This window comes from Periophthalmus magnuspinnatus, chromosome 19 (assembly GCF_009829125.3).
Source record: "Periophthalmus magnuspinnatus isolate fPerMag1 chromosome 19, fPerMag1.2.pri, whole genome shotgun sequence".
Classification (NCBI taxonomy): Eukaryota; Metazoa; Chordata; class Actinopteri; order Gobiiformes; family Gobiidae; genus Periophthalmus; species Periophthalmus magnuspinnatus.
The window spans coordinates 11,240,099-11,256,481 of record NC_047144.1 but is presented as its reverse complement, the minus strand read 5'-3'; the positions used below and the strand labels follow the sequence as shown (position 1 = coordinate 11,256,481).

The window sequence follows — 16,383 nt, the reverse complement described above, 5'->3', positions numbered from 1 at the left end:
GAGCAAGAGGATTTCTTGAAACAAAGTAAAACACAGAATCACATTGTTGGGAACCTTTTTCATTTAACATACATTAGAATATATGATAAGTTGAAATGACTTTGATCTGACTAGCAGACACTTTCCATGAGCCGGTCATGGTTTGTATGTTATAAGAATAGTCTAAAAACACATGAGCATATCCCCCTTCACTGGTTCATAAATGCTTTCTGTATTTCAATATTTAAAACAGTTTCTTTAAATATGCAGGTAAATAGCAAAGTCACCAAAGCTTTAGACAGTCTAAACTTGCAAAACCCGGGTCCTCCCTGAGATCCCAGTAAGTCCCATTGGTCACCCACACGTCCCGACCACACTGGTCCTTCGTTTTCCTGAAAAAGATAGTTTAAATGTCAATTCTAGGAGCAAAGAAAACAAAAATACCATAGAAAGTATTTCAGAAGTTGAATGTGATTGTGTAGCATAGGTTTGTTTGATAAAGTGAACTCACTTGAAGAATCTAGGAACATGCTCTTCCCCCTTTTTGGAGAGCTCCTTCCTTCGCAGCCTCTGAAGTTCCTCGATCTCATCTTTTTTTCTGTCTGCTTCGTCCACCAGGCCCTCTTCCAACATTCTGTTTAAAAAAAGGACCAAATCAACTCAAAGTACATAGACTTTTTAGTAACTTTTTACCTCTTGGGTTCTGGGCTCACTGCAATATGCAATAGTATGTCGGTCTCATGATAAAAACATGTTTCAAACTTTTAAAAATGTAATATTCAACACCAGCCACAAAAGGTCAAAAGCAACTTGTGCTACTCCCAAATTCAGACAATTGGAAAGGGTTACAAGCAAACTTAAAAGACAATTGTAAGTTACTGTCTATAGGAATTAGTGATTAGTCATTTTATCATATCCTTGTGCCATCACCACAAGGAGTGTGTGTGTGTGTGTGTATGTGTGTGTGTGTGTGTGGGGGGGGGGGGGGGGGGGGGTATGTGTCCTGTGTCTATTTGTAATGTATGTATTTTAATTCGTAATTCAATTCAATTTTATGTATATAGTGCATTTAAATATCATTTCAGCTGCCTAAAGTTCTTTGTATAAAAAGTTAACAAAAAACAAAAATGCAGGCATCAAAAACCTCTGCAAAACAAAGAAAACAGTAAGGCAACAGAGTATGCTAGCTAGATGACGCATTTGGGTCACAAATGATTATGCAAAATATCAGTCAGGTTCACACCTTAGGGTAGCACACAGAATTCAACTTTCTTTTCCAACTCTGTACACCAGTGTTCTGTCTCTCTACAATGATTATCACTCTAGTAGCCTGTATAATAATAACAAACCTTTGATCTGGTCTCAGTCTTGTGTCGGTTAAAGGCAGGAACGGCTCCAGCTCTGGGGGCAGTTCATTCATTTCCATTGCAAAAGAAGAGAAGCCATAATACAACAGGTGATCTTTTGGCTGTGGGTCTGTGGGGAAAATTGATTGAGTCAGTAATGTGTTTTTATTTTCCAAGCAAGTACCTATATTCAAAGTACTCACTTGGTTTCCAGACACATTTGGGAGAGGGCAGAGTGTCACAGAAGATACCCTCATGCCACAGACCCCCGAATCTGTGAATGACGCTCCCACTCTCGTCCAACACTGTCCCCTGCACCTCGTTTTTGTTTGTGTCCGAACCCCAATAGCGAGACTACAAAATCAAAAGAGACATTTACATTTGAGCACATCGATCACTCACTACATGTTACTTTACCATGAGCATTGCTCATGGTAACCAATTCATGGGTTTCAACTTTCTATTTCTAGGTGCCATTTTGATTTTTTTTTTTTTTTACCATTCAAAAGTAAAGTTTTGAATTGTTAATTGCCATAGCAATTGTGTTAATCTTTTATCACTTCCAAAACCATTCCATAGGCCTGTAATGCTTGAGATGTTCTGTTGTCTATCTTGAAATTTTTGGTGTTGTAAAGAAATTGTGGACCCTCTCACTAATATAAAGGATGAAGGTTGTTTTGTGTTTTATAACCAGTTTTTATTTTACACTGAATTTATGTGACTTATGTAAGCACTCAGTTATGCAAAAATATGAATTGAACAGAAATACACTGAAGACATGATCCAGTTAATCATTGGGTGAATGACTTTTTTTTCCATTTGCAGTGTAATCACTAGAGAAAAACGACCCCTCATCAGAGAGTGAGATTCATTCATTCACCTTGACAAACGTGATCTTGCAGGTGCAGATGCTGCTGTTGAGGTTTTGAATTGTGACCTCTCCATAGTGCTCCAGGTATCTCTGCTGACTGAAGACGTTATGAATGCACGTCACCACCTTGTTCCACTCATAATGATCCCCATATCTGTGCAAAATCATCAAAATCATTCATTTAAAATTTTATCTATGTCTTAGACTTCCTTATAACAGTTATCTGGTTAATCATTGCACAAATAGGTAATAAAATCATTACTTTGGGAGTGTGACGTTGACCATTCCCGTCGGCAAGATTTCCAGGGACTTCCCCCAGAATTTATTCTTCCACCTTTGATCTGGTTTAAGGAAATGAAAGGCACTAATTAGAATGATTTATGAACCTTTTATTAACTACAATAAAAAAGACTAAGGCACACTCACCTTGCCAGAAGCTGAAGTTGTCCGACTCAGCATGACAGGCTGAAATGGGAGGATGGTGGCAAACCTGGAAGGTAAGGCAAGTTTATTTGTATAGCACAATTCATACATAAAGTAATTTAAAGTGTTTTACAGAATAAGAAAGACATTAAAATCACACAAATCAAAACATCATCATAAAATTAATATTAAAGGAGAAAAGTGCAGAATAAAACCCTTTCAGTCGTATGCACAGCTAAACAGAACTGTTTTGAGCCTGGATTTAAACATTGTCAAAGTAGAGGCCTGTCTCACATCTTCATGAAGACTGTTCCAGGTTTTAGCTGCAGAAAACTGAAACGCTGATTCCTCTTGTTTAGTCCTGACTCTGGGCACCAGTAGGAGGCCGGACCCTGAAGTCCTCAGAGTGTGAGATGGTGCATATGGCACTAACATGTACTTTGGCACCAGGTCATGATGAGATTTGTACACAAGCAGAGCTGCTTTAAAGTCTATTCTCTGAGCCACAGGAGCCAGTGCAGAGACCTGAGCGCAGGACTTATGTGCTCATACTTCCTGGTTCTAGTCAGGACCTGAGCAGCAGTGTTCTGGATGTACTGCAGCTGTGTTAAGGCTCGTTTGGAGAGGCCAGTGAGCAGGACGTTACAGTCATCTAACCTACTGGAGACAAATGCATGGATAAGTCTCTCTAAGTTTGGCTTTGACAGTATAATGTTGATTTTTGTAATGTTTTTTAGATGAAGAAGTTTTCAATTTTGTTACTTAAGTAAAAGTACAGATACAGGAGCAAAAAACAAAAAACTCAAGTAAAAGTAAAATGATCACAAAGTTAAAAGTATTAAAGTACCTGTTTAAAAATGTACTTAAAGAGTAAAATGTATTTTGTGCAGAGATTGAGATCTAATAAAGATTCAAATGCATCAATTTTGATAATGATTTGAGCTCAGTTTTGTTCAACAGAAACAATACATTTCTGTGTAGCTGTTTTTATTTGTATATTTAGTTTATTCAAATAAATACATGTACTGAAATAAAAGTAAAAACTATCCACTTTAAAATTCCACCACTGAATACACCAGATTATAATGCCCCCTCTGTAATGTTGTTGCCATTACATTTTACCTGTTCACTGATGAGCCTAAAGCCACGGTCCTCTCGTATGCACTCAAATGTCTCTCCGAGCACCGGGTTGACGGGTTTATAACGGTTTCTGAAAGTGGCCGTGGAGTAACCGGAGATGGCAAAGGCAGCAATGTAAACCTATAGAAGAACATGAGGGTCATTTTACAGCGTCATTTGTTTTTGTTGCATACATGTTTTAATATGTGCTCAATGTATAATTTATTTTGGAGAACAGTATTTGTCACAGCCTGATTTTTGTACTTATACTTAGATAATAAACAAACTAAAAAAGTGTTCAGTGTGTTATTAGATGTGTAATGTTTGTATACCATCCTGTGGTAGGGGTCTGGTGTGTTGACAGCTGTGTCCAAGAGCTCACTGTACTCCAGCTCCTCACACAGTCTCTGTAGCAGATTCACCGGTTCATTCAGGGCAGCGGGCATCGACACTCGAGCCAGATCCTTACCTACAAATCACCCAAAGTACCTTAATATGTGCATATATTTGATCAAGTAAACTACAGGTATAGATACATGCCTATGTTGTTGTAGAGGATAGCTACTAGGCCCACATGGCTGTTGTCGGGACAGTATGCGGGCAGTGTAGTCCGTCGTCCTGTGCTTTTGGGGGGGACACTGTGAGGAGCTTTGGAAATGCTGGCACGATATTTACGAGTGGCCAATGCTGCAATCAGAATAAGGCCGTTCATCACAATTATCAGGAAAAAATGCATGATTTGATTTAATTTACATTTAACTGTATTTTTACAATGGAAAATGATGGTTTTGTCTCTTTTAGCTTTGACAGGACAAAATACTGACTAAATGCATTATAAACAGTTTAACCTTATTTGTGCCTGGTTCTACACGTACCATGGCCTTCCTCCGGCTCAGAGTTTGTGGTGCTCCCGTCACTGAGTCCAGATTCGTCTGTGACCTCAGATGAACTCACACACCGGAGATCATCACTGGCATCAAAATATTCAGCTGCTGAATCTGCCACAGATGGAGCACCACGGGACCTGATGGCCTCAGTCTGTGGAGAGGATGAGGAGAGTATAAACTATAAAGAGAAGAGAGGTCAATAGCACAGAGATGGAGACTAGAATCTGACTTACTGCAGGTAATGTGAGGTGGTCCAAGTTGTTTGTTTCCCAAACTTCTTGAAGTTTTTGGCGCTCCTGTGAGAGGGTCTCATGGACTGACTTCAGGGAAGAAAGCACTGATATGGGAAATTAAAAAGAAGACATTTTTGTATGAACTTTTGTAACTTACAAAAATAAATGTGACCTTTGTTGATTAAAGTTTAAGCAGAATGACTACATAAAGCAAATTATGAGGCAGTGCGTTTTATGATAAATGCTGATCAAAAAATGTATCTTATTCATTCTTAAAGAACAGAGATTGATTACAGAACTTTAAATTGACAGGATAAAACTGACAGAGCAGAATGGGGCATACAAAACATGTATGTCTGACCTCGCAGTGATGTGCTGCAGATGTCCTGCTGTAGTTTCTTGCTCTCAGGGGATAGAGCTGAGGGCGGAGCTAACTGTGAGTAAACATAGTCCGGTATAGACGGGACCGAAGCCTCAAGATGAGAGGAGCTACTCAAGTGAGTGGAGGACAGCTAAAAAGAAAAAAATAAAACACATAAAATAAATAAATACATACATAAATACAGAATTTGACAGTCATAAGGTTTACCACTTTGAGAGCACAATATAGGCAGTTATTAATAATAAGATTATGTATATGCAAATTGTATACACATTGAGAACATTGTCGATTACTGTCCTGCATTTTACACATTGCAGATTTGAAACTGTTGCACATCTAAACACTAGATGGCACTATACATACTCTTTCTAACTGTTGGCTGGGCATTACCTTTTCCTAATGCAAAAGTACCTGCACATCTGTTCAAATTAAATATGCTGAAATTTTAAGTTATTTTCTGCCACTTGTAACAAAACACTCTGTCTCCAATACTGAATGAGGTTATTAGTCATGAATGGTGTAAAATGGTCGTCAGGAGTGAGTGAGGAAAGCTGTAACATGAAGACCAAGATCCACTAACACTTCCCAGAAACATGGGTACTACTCCTTAGCAACAATTAAGGATTTATGCTGATATGAGATTCAATTAAACTTTAACAAATTAAAATCATCAAAGTTGTTTTTGTATCAGAAACCAACAATAGGGGCATTGCTGCACGATTACTCACAGATTTGGGCATCCCGCGAACAGGCTTTGAATAAGAGAAAGAATGTTATGAGTTATTCAACAAAAGTAATTCATATAGAGGCCATATTTTTTTATAAAAGCAGAATTGTATAAATGTCTAAATTTGTTTATTAATTTTTGTTATTGTTTTTTTTTTTGGATAATAACAGTACTGTATTTACTGTAGATGTTGCTTACCAGTCCCAGGGCTTCTACTCTTGACAGAGTGCGAGAATGACCCCACATTTTTGCTGACCTCGGTCTTTTGGGCTTTTCAAGTGACAAATTCTACGCATAAAATAAATAATATAGAAATAAAATAATATAATAAATAAATATGTTAGGACACATTTGAGTTAATCAAATTAGTTTATTTTGATCTAACCAAAACACTCTATTACCTGTATGCTAATGATCCGCTGCAGATCTCCATTACCTATGATTTGGCCAGTTTCCAGAGCCTGCAGCCTCTGGATTAAACGGTTTAACTCGGACAAGTCCAAATGGCACCGGTTCAACTCTAGACCAAAAAGCACAAACATAAAATTTTAAAGAATTTACTTTTGAACAATTTAGTTAAAATTATCTATACCTTGAGCACACGTCTCTGGTGCGTGTGATTGTTGAAGCCATGCCGATACTTTGCTGTTCACCGCTGTGTACGGTGAGGGGGGCTTTGGTGCATTAGGGACAGTCAGGTGTTTGGAGCTCTGTGATACAAAACAATGAAGAAAACACTTAATCAAAGCTCTTTATGACTTGATAATAATATATGTAGATAATAGATACTCACTGTAATTCCATTGGTTATAATGGTGTTGTTCGTCAGGGACTGGAGGAACCCACTGTGAACTTGTGAATTTTTTTTGTATGAACGATGGGCTTGAAGCTTTGTCACCCAAATGTAAAAGAGTTCATGGTTTTTGGCCTTGAAATAAACATTAAAAAAATCTTAGTTACAAATGTACTTTTTTATATAAATGACAAAAGTATTTCCAAATATTGTGGGTTACCTTCATATGGTAAAGAATATCCCCAGCATCTAAATCAATACGATTGGATTTTTTATTTATTGACATGACCGCGTGGCTAACATCTAGTGACCCCTGGACGCGTCCTCTTGAGACCTGAAGACAATTTACAGATTTAAAATAAACTGATCTGAAACAAGATTAAATATAGGATATGATAGGCTTACATCATGTTGACTTTTGGAGTATCTCAAAATCCCAGCTTCTAACACAAAATACCTCTAAAAATAAAAAAATAAAAAATCATTATATTTAAAAAGAGCAGGAGTGTGGATCTGTGTGAAGGTGATTTTCTGACCTTGTGCCAGCCCTTTAGTGGCCATTTCCTCCTCTTGAGTAGGTATCCCTCACATATGCCTGGAGTTGTCATGTCCTGAAGACTGTCACCTGCTGCATTTGTTTCAACATGGAGGTCGTCTATTATCTCCCAGTCTTTGATGATCTGTGCACAAAATGGGTTTAAAAAGTACATAATGTGATGATTGATGTGGAACCCTTTCTTTTCACTAGTGGACACAATTTCATTTCAATAAAATAAATAAACAGGCCAGTTAATTGTTCTACTCCCTATTTATATTATAAACTAGCTGGAGTCTATATCTGAAAAATTTTAGAAGTTCAAAGCAACCTGATCACAATTCACCTCTGTTGTCTCGTATTTGCACCCACAAATATGAGTTCATTCATTCCTACCTGAGCATTCATAAACTGGTGGAAAAGCAGTCTCTTGCTCAAAAACACAACAACAGTATGCGCTGACTAGCTCAAGTTGTCATTTTCTCATTCAAACAGAAGACATGCGATCAGACACTGAAGGTAAAACAGATGAATTGTCTTGCTAAAGGGCACAATGGCAAATAGCAGAAATCAAACCACAAAACATCTCGATTAGCTTAGTTAGTGCCAAAATAAAGAAATACAAGTCTGCAACTGACCAGTCTGGAGTGAGGGGAGGAGACCGTGCTGCTGCTGCGAGAGTGCGGGGGCTTGTTCCATGTGGGGGATGTTTTCTCCAAACCACTGGCCAAAGAGTGACTCCGATTCAGTGTAGAGCCATAGGGGTCCATCGTAATATACTTCAGACTTCACTTTTATGTGTGTGTTTATTCCATTGACTCCCACAAGCACTCTGTAAAACAAGACAAGATATTAATATGATGTGTTATGGATGATGTAAGTGAACTGTAATGAAAAGAACAGATACTAATGTGGAGCCTTCTTTCAATGTCTGTGTAATCGCTATGTCGTCCAAGTACGACGCATAATAAAAGAAAAATCAAAAAGTTGAACTGAACGTTTTATCCAGTTGACGGAATTCAAATTATCTTTTACTATGGCTCATACATGGACGACTGAGAGATTACAAAGACCTACTTTCAATCATTTGCCATCAAAGGCTTTGGTATAGGGAAATATTAGGGGCATGACATAAAATGGATACAGTGTGTGACAATCATGTTTAAAGAGACACAGCAGAGAGGAAGTCTGTAATCCATTTAACAAGCACAGGTGAGACCTGGAGGACAGGTTCAAGGCCCTGAATAGACCAGCGCTCATACTTTCACTCACAACTACTTACTGTGCACAAGGTGATTTTTATAATGAAAATAGCATTTCCAATAGTCCAAATATATTATACTTTTGTTTAGTAAAAGCCCCTTAAGAGTGCACTGCATTTGGTGGTATTTAATTGTATAATATAAGGTTAATCTTTTTGTTATTAAAAACACTGAAATTAGAAGAGAGTGCAGAAAATTTGTGCAGATAAACAACATAAGTACATTAGTTCAATTTACTATATATTTTAGTTCATTTACAATTTACAGTAGACTACAGTAGCCATGCAACCTTTGAGGAGGATTACTTACCACAACTTAATTGGTTTTCAAAGGGATGTTTTTAGCATCACCTCTTGAACAGTGATACAAAGCACGTTCGGCCACGTGTCATATATAATTTAATAATGAAAAACATCAACACTGAATCTCACAACATGAGATTTACTAGTAAAATGGCATGCCGAATAGTTTGATTCATGAGCGATTTCCAAAAGGCAAAAGCAAACATTTTATGAGATGTTATTCTGTCATGTAAATTGAATGTACATACAAAGGCATTAAGTTATGTACTAAGAATAGCCACGTCCATTAGTTTATAGTGGTGGATCTCACAGAGGTCATTACATAAGGATCGAGAATGACAGCTACTGACCTCTCTGCTCATCAAAGCGCACGGTGAAAACAGGATGAAAGGATTTGTGCGTTTCTGAGCTTGCTTCACACAAACACGAGCATAAAAACTATTCTTACATTTTTACAACAGTATTTTTCCTCATCTGACTTTGCTTTATTAGTCCTTTATCTGTGCACGTATTTTTTCCACAAATAAATGTCTTAGTTTTCAAATCAGTTTAAAGTTGTGGCCAGGCCTGACAGTCAACTGCGTGGGCTTAACTACTTAAATTTGTTTTATTTATACTGGTCAAATACACAATAAATTAAGGATACAGTGAGTAGATATATTTTTACATCCAAACACTATATGGCAACTTTAAAATAAAACATACCTCCAAATCTCCTCCAAGTAGCATCATCTGTGAACTTCTTACTAACTCATGAGTCCTGTGCGTAAAAAGCGTAACTACATCACATAAGAAATGAGAAATAAACTTCACTGTGCTGTCTAAATTATTAAAAGCCGATAGCTACATGTTGAATCCAAAAGTTACTTCTTGTTATGGCGGAGTAATGTCTGTGTCCACGGTCCCTCTTCTTTTGGTGGGTGACACGAGCACCCTCCAAATCCTCCAAGGAGAGCTGTGCGTCGCAGGCAGCGCGCAATGTGTCCTAGGCATTATCCGCATTAACGGGAATTACTCGGTGTCTAGCTGCAGCAGGGATATAGAGCAGGGTAAATCCAACCACTGACTCTGCATACATTGTCTACAGACGATATAGTCTACTCATATCTGTATCATAGGACCTACACAACTAACGGTTCCAGTTTCAAAACGCAGGCAGAAGGCATTATTAGTAAACTATTAATTCTTCTCATCTACTTTATATATTAAATAATTGTTTTTACAGAAAACAAAATATTCATTTCTTTAAATTGTATAATAATAAGACTATAAAATATCATGCTTACGGTTTCGAGTAATGACTTGGTTGCTACTAAAGTTCCACACTACATACTTGCCAAAACTGTATATATACAAAAAAAGACGTAAACTCTGTACGTATACAGGAGTATACAGCAGTAACAGGAGCAGGAGGAATTGATAACTCTCGTGTGCAGCGGCATCTAGTGGTTCAATAAAATCATTGTATTGGGTAAAAAAGGTTTTACAGTAATCCCTTAGTTGTGGAGAGGTGGAAGGTGCTCAAACGCTGCAAAGACAAAGTAATGAAGCAAACCATATTAGACTAACTGACTCAGATTAACATGCGGTAATCTGCAGATTAAAGTGTCAGGATCTGTGACCACTCTGGTTTATATTGACTGGCACAGCCACTTATGCCTTTAATAATGATCGCTGTCCAACTGACACTGTTTAGCAGATAATATGACAAAATATTGATGCCCCCTATGCTTTCCAATTGTATTGGGCAATTAATGACAGTTTAGTTGTGATCTCTATTACCAGTCCAATTTGGGTGAAAAACTATAAACTATTAAATTCTGTTGTGAATAAGATGCAATCTTACTCTGCCCCGACAAACCTGGTGCTCCAACAAACCCACAATCTACAGAGGTTTCAAACACAGGAATCACATCCTACTTGTTTCAGATATTCAGTTACTACCCCAGTATGTTTTTTATGAATTAAGAAGCCCTGTATTCCAACTTCTTGAAGTGCCAATGAGTGAGATAAACAAGAAATAGATCATTATTTTTAATTGTAACTTGCTAATAGACTTAAATAACACGAATTTCTGACATGTCCACAGTTAAATCCAAAAAAGGAAAAGTGGTCCAGTCATTGTAAGAGGACAGCCATAATGACATGGCAGCTACAAATGTTCGCGTTTTGTTTAGTTCATATGTGTTGAATAATCTTCACGATGATTCTCCAGGTGCAGTAACTGCCTCTGTGTCTCCACTCTGCTGTTTGAGGTACTGTGTCAGGAGGGCAGACAAGTGCGAGGGGTGTCTTTGGAGCAGAGCAGCAGTCTGGGACGTCAACATGGTCAGTCCGCTCACCAGCTCTCCCTGAACAACAGTCAATGATGGGAGCCTGGAGTAACTCAACAGACCCTGTGTGCTCAGTATGGAGTCCTCCACACAGCCTCCTGTACAGAAACAAATGAGATGTGTCAAAAAGAGACTGAACCGCAAATCTTATTGGGTTGTGAGCACATAGTCTTACCACTGAACCACTGGGGATCCAGTAATACTGTTAAGGGCTGCAGACATATTTTTCTTTTTTTTAATCAGTTTTATACATGGTACATTAGTAGGTAACTCAAGAAAGGAGGAAGCATTACATACTTCCATGAAACTGAGAAAACATTCCTGTTTATCATCTGGGTGCAGACTGGGAGGATATGGTGTTTCATGAAAAGGTAAAAAGAATTATGATGATAATATGATGCATGATGTTCTATAAGTTAAAAGCAAATCTAGTTTCTCATTTTCCTCAAAGTTGTTCAGTTGTATATCTTAAAGTGAAAATATATAGTCTTGGGTATCTTACCTAAAAGTGTAATCTGTGGACTGCCCCTCACAGTCTTCAAAAGTTCCTTCACTTTAGGTTCTTTACTCACAAGCAGCACAGTGGGACCACTGAACAATGGAGCCATATTACAATAATTACTGTCACTTAGAAATGTTCGCATAATCTGAAAGCAAAATGCACAAATTACAATCAATTTAATTTACAATAAAAGGGAAAGGATCTGTTTCGGTGCATAGAAATTAGTATACACAATTATTTACCTCATTAGGGAAGAATTTGACACTGATGTCGTGTTTATGAAGCCTGTGTTTGAGAATCAGCATGTCCTCCACGCTACTGGCACTGTTTTGAGCTACAGCAATCATCTTATTGGCTTGAAAAACTTCTTTCAACTGTTTCTTCTTTAGTAATGCTAAGCCACTTTCCTGTAACGTGATGCATACAAAGTAAGTATACAATCTTATTATTATTTATACATACCCCAGGGACCCTCTCACCTCTTTCACTTGTATGGTCTCAGATGGATAGGCGCCCTTGGGTGCAGCAGGTTTGGGAGGAATATACTCTGTTAGAGCCATCAGTTTCTGTTTGAGAAAGTGCATGGGCTTTCTGTGGCGAGTCACCGCTTTGGAGCCGTGTCGGACACTCTGCGCCAGGGGAAGCCATCCTGATAAAATACAAAAGAGACATTTAGAGTCAGTGATAAATAGCACACATTAGAACATATTTTTAGCATTATGTTTTTGTAACACGTGCAGCTTTCTATATGAAGTGGCATGCAAGTTATACCATTTTAAACTCTCACTTTACTTTCATTTAGCCGGCACACCCCATCATCAAATAGTCTCAAGGATCTATTGAAAAAGCCTACAGACCATGCATGCTAAGCCTGGTATTTAAAGCAGAAAAAAGAAGGTATCTTAAGAAACAAGCCACTAAAAGAAAGCGTAAACAATCGTGCGTAGTATTATAACCTAACATAATAAAATGTAAAGTGACTGGACCATGTTTTATAGTAAATTACCTTGTTTTGGTATTATTTTCGAACACAAGGTCGCCGCCATCTTTACAGAAAAAAAAATAAAACAGGAAGTTGTCATCACGTGTCTCTCCTCCCAGCATATATTACATTTTTATTTTATGTATACAGCCCACACATATAGTTTACATAAATTAAACATGAGTACACAGAATTTCCGAATGAAAAAGAACCGTTTCAGAATAATTACAAAACTTTCTTTGCATAATATATTTTACGTAAGGCATGCGCAATGACGTAGGTTTTTGCTGGCCAGTCATGAGGCGCACACTCAGTAGCAATTTACTGAGAACTATTTGTTTATTTGGTAAAAATCTGTCTCTTTATGGCTCATTGACGGTGCGCAACTCCCGCGTTTATTTGCAGGCTTTTTGCACAGAATCTACGCTTCACTCTACAGATATGGACCTGAGTAATATGAGGAAAAAATATAAAGGAGATGAGGAGGTGAGTGTTAGTTATAAGGTTGTAACACACGACCTTCTACTGTAGCTTCTGTTTATGTTTGACAGTTGTGTATCTAAATGCTGAAGAAGGCCTCCATTGTGTTCAGGCACATAGTAGTAGCTTGCATCCTCATTTGACCTTTTACACATACTTCAATATGAGCACTGACGTCAATAGAATTTGATGTTTGCATTGAAACTGTTCAACACAGAGTATGCTACAAACATCTCAGCCACACATTTATGATTTATCTGCGATGTCTGATTTTATATGTTTGTTCTTTCTGCAGCATTTTGCACAGGGAGATAGCAACATGGATCTAGCCCACATTTTTTCATCTCTGTAAATAAAATGGACACGTCTGTAAAAATGCAAAGGCTTTGTTTTTCTATAGAGCTTTGAGGAGAGTCATCTTGCATCCCTGGACCCTATCAAACAGTTTGGAAACTGGTTTGATGAAGCCACAAAGTGCCCTGAAATTGGAGAAGCTAATGCTATGTGTATAGCCACTGCCTCCAAGTAAGAAGAATAACAGGCAAGTGCACAACAAATATTGACTTAGTCTGTTGTTAAACACTACTTTTGTCTACTGTCTTTACAGGGATGGCCGTCCATCTGCTCGAATGGTACTTCTAAAAGGTTACAACAATGAAGGCTTCCGCTTCTTTTCAAACTATGAGAGTAGAAAGGGTATTGAATTGGTGAGTATACTGTCTTTGGCATAAGCACGCATCATTGTATGTCATTCTTATTGTTTGGTTTGTTGCAGGAGAGTAATCCATATGCATGTCTGGTGTTTTACTGGGAACCTCTGAACAGACAGGTAACAGCGCAGCATGCCTAATTTAAAAACTAATTCTATTTTACAAATTTTATGAATAATGACACTGCGACACACTCCAAAAACAGTGAGTTTATAATTAAATTGAATTGTATAATCCAATTCATCAATTTCTACTAGTGCAAATTAAAGCTTTTAACTGTAATAATAATAATGTGCCTCATCTGGGAGTCAGTGCAAATACAGAAACACATACACCTCAGTTTGAATCATGAATAGAGCAATTGCTAAATATAATTCCCCTTTACTTCCAGTCACCTCAAATCTCCTGCCAGTCTAGATTAAAGATGATGATAATAATGATCATATTGTTATAAAAATATTACAGATGTAATGAGAAACTAATATATCTATTTATATAATACCATCTGCAGATCCGTATTGAGGGAAATGTAGAGAAGATCTCATACCAGGCTTCTTGTGACTACTTCCATTCACGGCCAAAGAGCAGTCAGATTGGGGCTGTGGTGAGCCGACAGAGCACCCCAGTCCCTAACAGAGATGTAAGTGGCAATATATAATTAAAAAAATGAACTCTAAAACATTTACAGTTGTCTTATATTTTAATGTGGTCTTTCAGTATCTTAGACAGAAAAATGCTGAATTATTGGAGAAGTACAAGGACACTGAAGTACAAATGCCTGACTATTGGTAAGCGTCATTGTAGCCAAAGCTTTGTTTCAATGGGTATTTCTAGCTTTGCAGGGGCCCCTAGTGAATTCTGTATCACATCCATGGCATCCCTCTTCTTCATAAGCAGTTACTACAACCCCAAACATAATTGTCTGTATAGGTATTATTGCATATAGTTTGGACAGTTTGGGTTTAGCTTGTTATTGATGTAAGTTAGTGAGAGAAAGAAAATATGACATTAGTTTCAAAGTGTAAATAGTTTTATTTGTTTTATCACCAAATTATATTAAAACATTAGCACACTATTTACTCTGTTAAATTTTGAGGAGATATTTGTAGCAGTTTGGGGCCTAGTGTAATTACTCTTAAATATAGCAGGTTTTCGGAAATGGTTCTGCTTTTCAACATAACTAATTGCTGATTCTTGCTGTCTTCTGCCAACAGGGGAGGCTATATCGTCAAACCTTACCTCATCGAGTTTTGGCAGGGTCAGACCAACCGACTTCATGACCGAATTGTGTTTACCAAACTGAAGCCTGGAGAGGAGCAAGGAGAGTTTCAGCACATGGCTGAGGGAGGGTGGGTGTATCAAAGATTGTCTCCTTAAAAAAAAAATCTATAATTTTCTTTTTAGATTGAGAAAAATTACAAGCTATATAAAAATCTAATGGAAAAATACTTGATGTTTATTGTTGCTGCTATAATTGGCATGAAAATACACCTGAAAATGTTGTGCGTTTTTGCATTGTTTTTCCATCCATATCCCTGACCTTCTGTATTATGAATATAGTGGTTAAAATGTCCAAGGTCAGCTCAAACTCCACTACATGTCAAATAATCATCAACAATTAGTTACACAATAACAATGCATTTCAAAAGCACAAAAACTATTTGTTTGTGTGAAATTTTAGGTGAAGTATGTAAGGGAAAAAAAAAAAAGTTTTCTAACATGTGTATATATTTTTAATAATGTGTAATTATTGTAGTCTTAATTCCAGTTGCCTTTTAACGCAGATTAAAAGTGCTGGTTGTACATGATGTGCCACCTTAAATGTAAATCATTTGTGTAAAAGTCATGTACAGTAATATATGTCTAAAAGTGCCAATAATAAAGTAAAATTTTATGTGGAGGGTGTGGAGGATGTTTTATAACTTGAAGATGCCAATAAAATGCCATGATAAGATCTTAAGTGAGAGTTGTAAATGGTTCATCAACAAAAACTAGATTTTGTTCTAACATGGAAATGAAGTTAAATATTGTTAAGAAATATTGCCTTTGCATCAGAAGTAAGCACAGGTTTCAGTGATTTGTTTTAGTTGTGCATCATCCTTAGAAATCTAATCTTAATCTTAATTTGGCTTCTTATGTAATGTGTGGTAACACTATAAGTTTTGTTATACAGAAATTAAACATAACCTAGTGGACCCGTGAACCTTAACTGAATCCTATACTTGAGGAACACAAATATTTTAGCACTGTATCACTTTAAAATACCTTGGTCAGTGTAAATCCTTTGAGACAAGTAACTTTTGAATAACACTTAAGCCAATGAGCATTATAGTTTCAGTCCAACTTGTGGTTTATGAAGCGTAGAGAGAGATAGAATCCAGTTTCAGTGTCTACTTACTGTAGCCATGACAACAAGAGCAGGTAATAAAATAAACGTGACTGGGTTACCTCAGGCATGATGTCATTAACAGTAGCATCCAAGTTAATTAGGTTAATCTATAGGTCGATATTACATCA

The 16,383-nt window shown here is 37.2% G+C and overlaps 4 protein-coding genes across 4 annotated transcripts in view; 2 read left to right on the top strand and 2 right to left on the bottom strand.

Annotated features, from left to right (window-relative positions):
* The window catches only part of cdk5rap3 (CDK5 regulatory subunit associated protein 3), a 312,712-nt gene that overhangs the window by 287,861 nt on the left and 8,468 nt on the right, over nt 1-16,383 (top strand). The window lies entirely within an intron of this gene.
* Nucleotides 48-9,991, bottom strand: osbpl7 (oxysterol binding protein-like 7). The gene is made up of 23 exons (XM_055229443.1): nt 9,565-9,991; nt 7,934-8,127; nt 7,297-7,440; nt 7,166-7,219; nt 6,981-7,094; nt 6,761-6,895; nt 6,560-6,677; nt 6,369-6,487; nt 6,166-6,255; nt 5,969-5,992; nt 5,220-5,370; nt 4,859-4,962; nt 4,614-4,776; nt 4,279-4,425; nt 4,071-4,207; nt 3,742-3,879; nt 2,623-2,686; nt 2,459-2,537; nt 2,206-2,350; nt 1,529-1,679; nt 1,329-1,455; nt 491-613; nt 48-371 (listed from the first exon to the last, which is right to left on the bottom strand). Exons 2-23 carry the CDS (start codon nt 8,063-8,065, stop codon nt 263-265), a joined length of 2,568 nt encoding a protein of 855 aa, XP_055085418.1. The 5' UTR covers nt 8,066-8,127; nt 9,565-9,991; the 3' UTR covers nt 48-262.
* mrpl10 (mitochondrial ribosomal protein L10) lies at nt 10,917-12,766 on the bottom strand. Its single transcript, XM_033984729.2, has 5 exons — nt 12,701-12,766; nt 12,174-12,343; nt 11,937-12,101; nt 11,695-11,839; nt 10,917-11,290 (listed from the first exon to the last, which is right to left on the bottom strand). Exons 1-5 carry the CDS (start codon nt 12,738-12,740, stop codon nt 11,058-11,060), a joined length of 753 nt encoding a protein of 250 aa, XP_033840620.1. The 5' UTR covers nt 12,741-12,766; the 3' UTR covers nt 10,917-11,057.
* pnpo (pyridoxamine 5'-phosphate oxidase) lies at nt 12,926-15,820 on the top strand. The gene is made up of 7 exons (XM_033984664.2): nt 12,926-13,162; nt 13,557-13,681; nt 13,764-13,863; nt 13,932-13,985; nt 14,378-14,506; nt 14,584-14,654; nt 15,081-15,820. Exons 1-7 carry the CDS (start codon nt 12,941-12,943, stop codon nt 15,241-15,243), a joined length of 864 nt encoding a protein of 287 aa, XP_033840555.2. The 5' UTR covers nt 12,926-12,940; the 3' UTR covers nt 15,244-15,820.

Coding starts and splice junctions, on each gene's coding strand:
- osbpl7 (XM_055229443.1), bottom strand. CDS start 8,065: ATGGACCCCTATGGCTCTACACTGAATCGGAGTCACTCTTTGGCCAGT. Junction 4,963..5,219: donor CTGCAGCACATCACTGCGAG/GTCAGACATACA, acceptor TTCCCATATCAG/TGCTTTCTTCCCTGAAGTCA. Junction 2,351..2,458: donor GTCAACGTCACACTCCCAAA/GTAATGATTTTA, acceptor GATTTTGCACAG/ATATGGGGATCATTATGAGT.
- mrpl10 (XM_033984729.2), bottom strand. CDS start 12,740: ATGGCGGCGACCTTGTGTTCGAAAATAATACCAAAACAAG. Junction 12,344..12,700: donor GAAAATAATACCAAAACAAG/GTAATTTACTAT, acceptor GTATTTTATCAG/GATGGCTTCCCCTGGCGCAG. Junction 11,291..11,694: donor TCCACAGATTACACTTTTAG/GTAAGATACCCA, acceptor GTTTCTGTACAG/GAGGCTGTGTGGAGGACTCC.
- pnpo (XM_033984664.2), top strand. CDS start 12,941: ATGCGCAATGACGTAGGTTTTTGCTGGCCAGTCATGAGGCGCACACTC. Junction 13,682..13,763: donor TGTATAGCCACTGCCTCCAA/GTAAGAAGAATA, acceptor CTGTCTTTACAG/GGATGGCCGTCCATCTGCTC. Junction 13,864..13,931: donor GTAGAAAGGGTATTGAATTG/GTGAGTATACTG, acceptor GGTTTGTTGCAG/GAGAGTAATCCATATGCATG.